Source organism: Lethenteron reissneri, chromosome 27 (assembly GCF_015708825.2).
Source record: "Lethenteron reissneri isolate LAM-NWPU_2019-01 chromosome 27, ASM1570882v1, whole genome shotgun sequence".
NCBI lineage: Eukaryota > Metazoa > Chordata > Hyperoartia > Petromyzontiformes > Petromyzontidae > Lethenteron > Lethenteron reissneri.
Window position 1 is genome coordinate 17,296,168 of NC_083805.1, and position 11,850 is coordinate 17,308,017.

At 49.7% G+C, this 11,850-nt stretch overlaps 1 protein-coding gene across 1 annotated transcript; it reads right to left on the reverse strand.

Annotated features, from left to right (window-relative positions):
- Window positions 1–5,880: 5,880 nt before the first annotated feature.
- On the reverse strand, window positions 5,881–9,373 carry LOC133348231 (uncharacterized). The gene is made up of 2 exons (XM_061560949.1): window positions 8,095–9,373; window positions 5,881–6,015 (listed from the first exon to the last, which is right to left on the reverse strand). Exons 1-2 carry the CDS (start codon window positions 9,100–9,102, stop codon window positions 6,007–6,009), a joined length of 1,017 nt encoding a protein of 338 aa, XP_061416933.1. The 5' UTR covers window positions 9,103–9,373; the 3' UTR covers window positions 5,881–6,006.
- Between the last annotated feature and the right edge of the window lie 2,477 nt (window positions 9,374–11,850).

Here is an 11,850-nt window from a genome sequence, read left to right on the forward strand (position 1 = left end):
TCTGCATAGCTTGGTAATTTTGGTGGTATCTGATCAAATCTCCTTCCCTGGTGCCTCTGCTCATTAAATTGTATTGCAAAGCACTGATATAAAATCTCCAGCCGCCAAATTCTGTTTTGCATTTACATTTTCAATGGTAAATGTTGTGGTAGGTGGGAAAGCACGAGGAGAAGGTGGCAGCTTAATCTTGCACATGTGATGAGGCAAAAAGATTGTGCTGAGTGGGCCGTGCGCGCACCTCCGGTTAGCACGTTTGGCTACGTACGGTGCGAAAGGCAATCAACGTACATACGATGGGGGAGGGCCAATTTCCGCGACAGGGCCCAGAGTGGTCTCCACGGGTTTGGCGACCAAGGGGAAGAGAAGACCTAAGGCCAGTTGGTGGGATATTGTCAGGGCAGACCGTGGAGGTCTGTACATCATGTCCACCATGCAGCAGCTGCCGGATTTGGTGGAGGGTAGAAAGCGTTGGTGATGCGGTGTGGGGGTGTCGATGGCCGTGGCCGCGATGACGCCTTGGTCTTGAATGTTGTGCTTTGTGTATGCGTGTCTCCTCCACAGCAGAATAAGGATCAGGTGCGGTTCACTGAAGCTGACGTTCTGCAGCGCAGCACGAATTAGTTCCACGAAGTGAAGTGGATAATTAGAAAACAAAGTTGTACAGTTAACTTGCTGCAGCGGTGATCGCACTGTGGGCAATGCAGGTCGGAAGCCCGACCTCTAAATGCTGGAAATACCGTGCGGTGGAACAAAACGGACAATTGTGTGCTTACTTTAGAGCATGAGCAGCTTGTACAGAACATGTAGCGTGCATGTGTGAGCGGGTGCACTTACAATCATGTACATTTTACATTGTTATGTTATAAAAACTAAAAATCCTAAAAATGAGGCTGTACAAATTGTATTGCATGCATACACACGGTTTCACACGCGCATCTCTCCGCGCGTTATAGTACGCGTGTGTCCGTGGGTTGATCCAGCCAAGTGGCGTCTTCTCTTGGTTCCACGAGCGGCTGCGACAACCCACGTACTGTCACGTGTTGATCGATCAAATGAGTGACGTGCAGCAACGCCATTGGCTAGCACAGGATAGCTGCAATTTTGACATCCCCAAATGATAGATATCCTGAGAGTTAATTTTGGAAGCGGGCTATAGTCAAATTTATAAATTTCAGGCTTGAAAAAAAAAGTTTCAAACAACACGAAGTGTAAAATCGGTCTCTGTATCACTGCTGCCTGCCTTTCTGCTCAAACGTATATTGATGGTGACTTAAGACCAAGGAGACCCAAATTGCAGTTCTTCAGAAACTGCCGATGGGTTTTTGCAGACGCAGAGGCCATGCGCTTGTGACACACGTTTTGTGTGTTTGAAACATCGCAGGCGGTTAGCGCACAGCGCTATGAACCCGGCGACCTGAGTTCGATTCCCGCTCACGGCCAATACCGGTCCTCGGTCTCCCCTAGGTCGACTCAGCCTCAAATTAGTACCTGGTTGTGGTGTGTAGTAAACATCGCCACTGGGGAGGCAAAGGCGGTCGGACATGGTGCTGGCCACCCACCCCCTTGTGTACCGTTTTGGCCTTCATAGGTGCTTGCTAACAGCACTTGTTCCAACAGTCTGCTCGGGCGATACGGGGTCTTTGTCTTTTCTTGAAACGTAGCAGGCCATAGACCAATATGTCAGCTGACACCAGATGCAAAGTACGCGAGGCCGAACCGAACGAGAGATGTAACCACAATCACACCTTGTAAAGGAGGTGCACACATGTCGGGGCAGTAGATGTGTCTAACTCCACCGAGTTATTTCTCTGTGGAGGTGGCACTGAGAACTCGCAAAGTGTTATGATACCGGTTTCAAACCATACAATACCGCCACGGGATTATTGGCTTAAAATATCCGAGGCAGCCCACAGTTTTACTCTGTGGGCTCTCTCAATGTCGCACAGACCCAGCATGCCCGCAACAGCTCCGATAAATATTGAAACATTGCAAATTGATGGCGGCAGGACATATTTTGGAATTCCAATTGGCGCGCGTGCAAAAGGCACATGGCCCCTCAACAGAAATGTAAAGTAATGTTATCAATCTTGTTTCTTTTTGTGGGTCTCGTTCATTTTGGTCACTGAATAATAATTTGCTGCCCTTTGTCAATCCACCGCTGGATGAAGGCGTCTCCGTGTTCTGTAGGTCATGGGCAGTGGCGGCGTTGTTGTTGGGCCGTGTTTCACGCTGGGCAGTGTTGGTTGGTGAAGGGGGGGGAGATCAGTGCAGACATCACTCCCAGAAAACAGTAAAACATTATTCGGCCGGGAATTGAACTGCGATCGCCGGGACCCAAAGTGCAGTGCGCCTGCCACTGCGCCACCACTCCGCGCTTTTGCCCAACGTCAATTATGATCTTTGCTCCCTGCTTTCAAAATTTGCCTCACTCATCATTTGGCAATGCAGCAGTGGTACCCCCCCCCCCCCATTGGGGTTTTGTGTATAACGGAACTGGCAGCAGAGGTGGTAACGTCCATATATACGTGTGTGCGCATTACGGCAGTGACTTGCACTATGCATTGTTCAAGTACCTCCTGCAAATGTCTTTATTTGCGCTTTGTGCCTTTTGAGTTTGATGTATCGACCTAAATTGCTGGCGAAAGGAATCGCACTCGGCGAAGCCAGACACTCGAGGAGTAGGGTAGCCACCTGCCAACCGCGTGTTACCCGGACGCTCTGGGAATTGGTATCTGTGCTCAGGTGGCAGGAATTCATTTGTACCGAGATCTGGTGGGGTGTTGAGTTGGAACTATTGCAGGACATTGCTCACATTTTGATGGACCTCGGCTGATTGAGAAATATGTTCAGGTTTGGTCTACAATTGGAAAGGTGGCGACCCTAACTCGGAGAAAGAAATTAATCGCATCATGTACATACGTACCCAACCCCTTAAACCCATGAGTGATGTGGTAGCATATACTTTCAACGCGTTGGCTACACATGGACAATACGTCAATGGACTTCCTTTACAAAATGCTTGAATATAATAAACTACTGTCCCAAGCTGGTTGGTGCTCCTGTAAAAATGTATTCCGTGTGATGACGCCTACTAAACTAAAAAGGTGCGCGCAAACTTCACACAATTGTGGGATGATGTGCATGTTAACCCTTTAATAATTAGTGACGGTTGGCTGCTATCGCCACTTGCTCCGTTGTGGTGCGCTGCGTAGCACACGTCTGTATGTGTGAGGGCACCTGAGTGGGCAGACGATGTGCGATGGAAGCGATGCTGCTCTGGATGAATACTCGTGCGTGTGGAATTGCTGCTGATGCTGCTTTTCTGCACACGTCAACGGATTAAAGGGAACACCTTGAATACGGGATACGTGCTTGATGCCACGTTATTTTCAAATGTAAAGGCCACGACCAATATGCACCTGCATTTTATTGAATCACTGGAGACAATATATTATGGTTACTGCTTTTAAGATTTAGACATTTGTATAACTTTGCACCTTTGAAACGGCTGTGCTTACATATTCAGGCTTCAGACTGGTATTTGCCATGTCCACTGAAATTTGGCCCATTGCTACCCACAGATGATTGCAACATGCGTTCCTTGGTCGTAACTGTGAGGGAAATGTCCACATGAGTGGGTATGCCCAAATGTGCCGCTGAGAAGAGCCAGTGCTATTGTAGTGTTGTGTCGAATCACTCAGTCGGGTACGTTGTTCCAAGTCACCTGCTTACTCTACTCTTGCACCAGTTGTAGGTACTCCTATCTCTGTCTATACAGTCACTTTGTTAACCAAGTTCCCCTATCTACATTACACCTCGCTGACCTGCCTGCGGCAGATCTTCCTCTCAGCAGCTCCACAGACAGCAGCTCACACAGAGCTTGTACACAGCAGCGCTCACACAGAGCTTGCACACAGACAGCAGTTCACACAGAGCTTGTACACAGCAGCGCTCACACAAAGGTTTCGCTCACAGAGCTTGTACACAGCAGCGCTCGCACAGAGGTTTCGCTCACACAGAGCTTGCACACAGTAGCTCACACAGAGCTTGCACACAGCAGCGCTCGCACAGAGCTTGCACACAGCAGCGTTCACACAGAGCTTGCACACAGCAGCGCTCACACAGAGCTTGTACACATCAGCTCACAGCTTGCACACAACAACTCACACAGAGCTTGCATACAGCAGCGCTGACACAGAGCTTGTACACAGCAGCTCACACAGAGCTTGCACACAGCAGCGCTCACACAGAGCTTGCACACAGCAGCTCACACAGAGCTTGTACACAGCAGCTCACACAGAGCTTGCACACAGACAGCAGCTCACACACAGCAGCTCACAGAACTTGCACACAGCAGCTCACGCAGAGCTTGCACCACAGTTCATACACAAAACCACACCAACACACACTCCACAGTTCCTGCACAACACACCAACACACACACACCACAGTTCATACACAAAACCACACCAACACACCAACACACACTCCACAGTTCCTGCACAACACACCAACACATGTGGGGGCCGTTGGCCCCCGGGGTCCCCTCCGCCTGCATCCCCTATTCCGTTTACTGTACCCCACCTCCCTAATACCCGCTAGGGTTTCGCCGGCCTTCGGACGCGACGCCCCTACCCATACGGCTTCACGCGGCGCTCCCACGCTGCAAGCATACGTGCGCACAGCATCATCAATCAAACGCCATACTCCCCCTCTTTACACCGCTACGTACAGCTCTCGCACGCTGCGAGCGTGTGCCCGTCTATAGCCCTGTGCGGCACTCGCCTCCACGTCGAATAACCACGTTACCAACGCGCATCCATATCCGAAACGTAGCGAACGTACGCGCACTCACGCACACAGCTCCCCGCGGCACTCACCACTGAATACTCACGTTGTGATCGCGCACCTGTATCGTACACGTAGTGAACACACGCGCACCCATACGCGCAGCTCCGCGCAGCGCTCACTCACGTGGCGAACCACTGTGTACACAGCACTACACGCGTTCACACTGCTCACCGAGATCACACGAGGCCACGGTCAGCTATTAATGATTTATTGTCTGCTACCTGGTAATTAATGTTAAATCAGTATGAATCGACGAGGCTGGCCTATTCCACTACCCCTGTACCTATTCCCTATTTATCGGCTATGATCCTACTTCACCTCCTTACTCACTGTTAGGTGCCCACGGCGGTTCGTTGATCCCGTACTCGCAGCATACCTCGATGCGTCTCACGGACGTTCGGGTCGCTGGACTGGAGAGCGTCTTGTCGCCTGGCGCTGGAGTGAGAGCGATTTCCCCTTTGCGCCCCCTTTTTATCCTCCCTACATCAAAGGGATGCGGCTCCGAGCGTGATGGCGGCGCTCTCCCAGTTTTTCTTTAACAATGGACGCGCGCCCGCAAGCACGAACACGGCGGCTCCGGGCGCCTTTGATATGCTAATCGGATGTGCTGCGTGTGCGGCGCCAAATCCAATTAATCCTCTTCTCATGCATGGCGCCGTGCTCCTGCGCACCACGCAGCGGCGTCCATCACCACGGCCCGCTGCGGAAGTTAAGCGCGGAGCCTCCGAATGTCCCCACCACCTTCCCCATCAATTGCGCACCCTAAACTATGCCGCCCCATCCCTCCTCTGCCTGTCTCGTCGACCCGTGGGGGGTGTGTGTGGGGGGATGCGTTTCAACCGCGGTGGCCGAATGCCCTTCGCCGCGACCATACCATCTTAAAAGCCGGTCGCAGCAAAGTAGCGTCGGGGGAGGTCGTCCAATTCCCTGGTCGCCGGAAACCGTGAAAGTCAATCCCGATAAGGGCTTCTCGGATAAAAACCGGTCGATCAGGTGACTTCCCCTTCCAGCTCTATGGGGGGGGGGGGGGGGGGGGAAATGCGTGCGGGTGTGTTCATGTGAGGTGAGGTGAGGGAGACGCGGGGTCGGCTCCGTCGCTTGGTGGTGGCGAGGTCGTAGATGGGGCGCCTGCTGAACGGCTTCGTGGTGGCGGCATCACACACACTACAGTTCATACACAACACACCAACACACACACACACACCACAGTTCATACACAAAACCACACCAACACACACTCCACAGTTCCTGCACAACACACCAACACACACACTACAGTTCATGCACACAACCACACCAACACACCAACACACGCACCACAGTTCCTGCACACAACAAACAACCACACCAACACACACGCTACAGTTCATACACACAACACACACAACCACACCAACACACACACCACAGTTCATACACACAACACACACAACCACACCAACCAACACACACTACAGTTCATACACACAACACACACAACCACACCAACACACACACTACAGTTCATACACACAACACACACAACCACACCAACACACACACTACAGTTCATACACACAACACCACAACCACACCAACACACACACTACAGTTCATACACACACCACACACAACCACACCAACACACACACCACAGTTCATACACACAACACACACAACCACACCAACACACACACCACAGTTCATACACACAACACACACAACCACACCAACACACACACTACAGTTCATACACACAACACACACAACCACACCAACACACACACTACAGTTCATACACACAACACACACAACCACACCAACACACACACTACAGTTCATACACACACCACACACAACCACACCAACACACACACCACAGTTCATACACACAACACACACAACCACACCAACACACACCACAGTTCATACACACAACACACACAACCACACTAACACACACACACTACAGTTCATACACACAACACACACAACCACACCAACACACACTACAGTTCATACACACAACACACACAACCACACCAACACACACACTACAGTTCATACCACACCACACACAACCACACCAACACACACACTACAGTTCATACACACAACACACACAACCACACCAACACACACACCACAGTTCATACACACAACACACACAACCACACCAACACACACACCACAGTTCATACACACACCACACACAACCACACCAACACACACACCACAGTTCATACACACAACACACACAACCACACCAACACACACACCACAGTTCATACACACAACACACACAACCACACCAACACACACACTACAGTTCATACACACACCACACACACCACACCAACACACACCACAGTTCATACACACAACACACACAACCACACCACACACACCACAGTTCATACACACAACACACACAACCACACTAACACACACACACTACAGTTCATACACACAACACACACAACCACACCAACACACACTACAGTTCATACACACAACACACACAACCACACCAACACACACACTACAGTTCATACACACACCACACACAACCACACCAACACACACACTACAGTTCATACACACAACACACACAACCACACCAACACACACACCACAGTTCATACACACAACACACACAACCAAACCAACACACACACCACAGTTCATACACACACCACACACAACCACACCAACACACACACCACAGTTCATACACACAACACACACAACCACACCAACACACACACCACAGTTCATACACACAACACACACAACCACACCAACACACACACCACAGTTCATACACACAACACACACAACCACACCAACACACACACACCACAGTTCATACACACAACACACACAACCACACCAATACACACACACTACAGTTCATACACTACACACAACACACACAACCACACCAACACACACACTACAGTTCATACACACAACACACACAACCACACCAACACACACACTACAGTTCATACACACAACACAAAACCACACCAACACACACACTACAGTTCATACACACAACACAAAACCACACCAACACACACACTACAGTTCATACACACAACACACACAACCACACCAACACACACACTACAGTTCATACACACAACACACACAACCACACCAACACACACTACAATTCATACACACAACAACAACAACCGCCATTCGCCACTAAGTGGCGGTGACGTCACCACGATGCTTGTGCCAGGCCAAGTGCACCTTGAGGCCACGTGAAGTGTCGAAAGCCCGCTGGCAGGAGGTCACGGGGCAGACCCAGGTGCCACGGGTCGACTGACCGAGATGACCGAGATGACTGGCTGATGTACCACCTGTGCCCCCTACTATGCCGACTTGCTGTGCTTTAGCCACCCGGCGCTCCGCTCGTTGTTGTGAGCGTCGCTCCTCCGCCCTCCGTTGTTGTTGGAGGGCGACTGCCTCCAACTGCCCAGTAGCGTCCTTCACGAGCCTCCTCCACTGAGGCCGATCTTGACACCGCTGGTACCAGTCATCGGCAAGTCCACTCAGCTCCACGTCCTCCTGTACCACATCACTCCATCTCTTCTCCAGCCCGTGCCGCGCCCGTCTAGCCCCCTCGATCCGGCCGAACAAAAGCTGTTTAGGCATGCGGTGGCTGGGCATGCGGGCTACATGACCCAGCCAACGCAGCCTTGCCTGCCGGAGGAGCTCACTGATGGGACTTTGCCCAGATCTTTCAAGGATTTGTGAGCTCCTCACACAATCCAGCCTGGTTAAACCCAGGATGGATTGTAGGCAGGCCAGCCTAAATGTTTCCAACCGGCGAAGATGCTCCACCAGGGGGGTCCACGTCTCGCAAGCGTAGAGAAGGGAGGGAATGACCGTGGCCGAGAAGACCTGAAGCTTCGTGCGGAGCGACAGACCAGGTAGCTTCCACACAGCGTTACGCAACCGATGAAAAGATATTGCCGCTCGACTGATTCGGAGTGAGACCTCTGCTGATAGACTGGAGCCGGTCATAAGCACACTGCCCAGGTATGGGAAACTCTCCACTCTCTCCACAACTGCCCCATCACCAATTGGGAGTTGTGGGGGTGGAGTGTCCGATGGTACAAAATACCCAGGCAGGTGCTTAGTTTTGGTGGGGCTGATGGTAAGGCCCCACCTCTTAGTGGCACGCTCCAGTCTCAGCAGCAGCGTCTCCAACTCCTCTTCTGAATGAGCAGCTATTACCAAATCATCGGCATACATAACATGGTTGACCAATAGGGAGCCATCCCTTGATCGCACCCGGGCGTCGATCAGCCTCCCATTATATCTGTACCAAATGGAAATTCCCCCGGTACAGCTATTGAAGGCTTCACGAACTACGCGGTCAAAATAGATGTTAAATAATGTGGGAGCCAGAGGACATCCCTGTCGCACCCCAAGGTGTACAGGGAAAGGCTCCGACTCCCGGCCACGTAGTTTTACCCGGGCCCGCTCACCATCATGAAGGTCCTTAATGATCGTGAGCAGAGGGTCAGGGACTCCGAAAGCACGAAGAACAACCCAGAGCCCAGTCCTACTGATGGTATCATAGGCCTTGACCAGGTCAATAAAGCAGAGATGTAGGTCTTTTTGGAATTCCCTACACCTCTGCTGTAGCAGACGGACAGAAAATATGGCATCTGTGCAGGACCGACCTTTCCTGAAACCAACACAACACACACAACCACACCAACACACACACTACAGTTCATACACACAACACACACAACCACACCAACACACACACTACAGTTCATACACACAACACACAACCACACCAACACACACACTACAGTTCATACACACAACACACAACCACACCAACACACACACTACAGTTCATACACACAACACACACAACCACACCAACACACACACACTACAGTTCATACACACAACACACACAACCACACCAACACACACACTACAGGTCATACACACAACACACACAACCACACCAACACACACACCACAGTTCATACACACACCACACCACCACACCAACACACACACTACAGTTCATACACACAACACACAACCACACCAACACACACACTACAGTTCATACACACAACACACAACCACACCAACACACACACTACAGTTCATACACACAACACACACAACCACACCAACACACACACACTACAGTTCATACACACAACACACACAACCACACCAACACACACACCACAGTTCATACACACACCACACCAACACACACACTACAGTTCATACACACAACACACACAACCACACCAACACACACACTACAGTTCATACACACAACACACACAACCACAGCAACACACACACTACAGGTCATACACACAACACACACAACCACACCAACACACACACCACAGTTCATACACACACCACACCACCACACCAACACACACACTACAGTTCATACACACAACACACACAACCACACCAACACACACACCACAGTTCATACACACACCACACCACCACACCAACACACACACTACAGTTCATACACACAACACACACAACCACACCAACACACACACTACAGTTCATACACACAACACACACAACCACACCAACACACACACTACAGGTCATACACACAACACACACAACCACACCAACACACACACCACAGTTCATACACACACCACACACAACCACACCAACACACACACTACAGTTCATACACACAACACACACAACCACACCAACACACACACCACAGTTCATACAACACACACAACCACACCAACACACACATCACAGTTCATACACACACCACACAACACACCAACACACACACCACAGTTCCTACACACAACACACACAACCACACCAACACACACACTACAGTTCATACACACAACACACACAACCACACCAACACACACACACCACAGTTCATACACACAACACACCACACCAACACACACACTACAGTTCATACACACCACACACAACCACACCAACACACACACCACAGTTCATACACACACCACACACAACCACACCAACACACACACTACAGTTCATACACACACCACACACAACCACACCAACACACACACCACAGTTCATACACACACCACACACAACCACACCAACACACACAACACACACAACCACACCAACACACATAGGGGGCGTCCATAAATGACGTCACGCGATTTTGGACGATTTTTGACCCCCCCCCCCCAGTCATATGGCGTCACAAAAAGTCAGACCCCCCCCTCAAATATGACGTCACAAAGCTTCCCCCCCCCCCCCCAAAATAAAACATGCTTCAAATCGCTTTAAAACTATTGTCATTGTAGTGCGTATTTAATGTGGCGCTGCACTCTGATGTTGTAGGAGAAAACGTTTATTAAAAAGTCTATTTAATTAAGTAGAACGTGTTGTCTATATTTATTTAAAGTTGCGCATTTTGATGTGACGTCACATTTCTCAACCCCCCCCCCCTTCGTATTCACTTTATTTGCATTTTTATTATTTTATTATTGTTACTTTTTTTCTATCTACGTGACTTTACCGAAAGACCCAAAGAATATGAATTCCTGCAGTCACGAAAGCTTGAAGTCAAGTCTAAGAAGAGTAGAGCCACACTGTAGAACTCGGTGATTAGTAAGGTTTCGATGTAAAGCTTTCGTGACTGCAGGGATTCATCTTCTTGTTTCTTTCGGTAAAGTCACGTAGAAGGGAAGTAATAAAGTAATACAAATGAAACATAATAAAATAATTCTCAAGACAGCGTCTGAATGTTCATTCAGACGCTGTCTCCCCGACATACCTGTTCTTCACCTGAGGACGGCTGCTTGCGTTGTGACCGAAACGTCGTGAGAATTATTTTATTGTTTTATTTTTATTATTTTATTATTTCCCTTCTACGTGACTTTACCGAAAGAACCAGGAAGATGAATCCATGCAGTCACGAAAGCTTTACATCGAAATGTAATTATTTTATTTTTATTATTT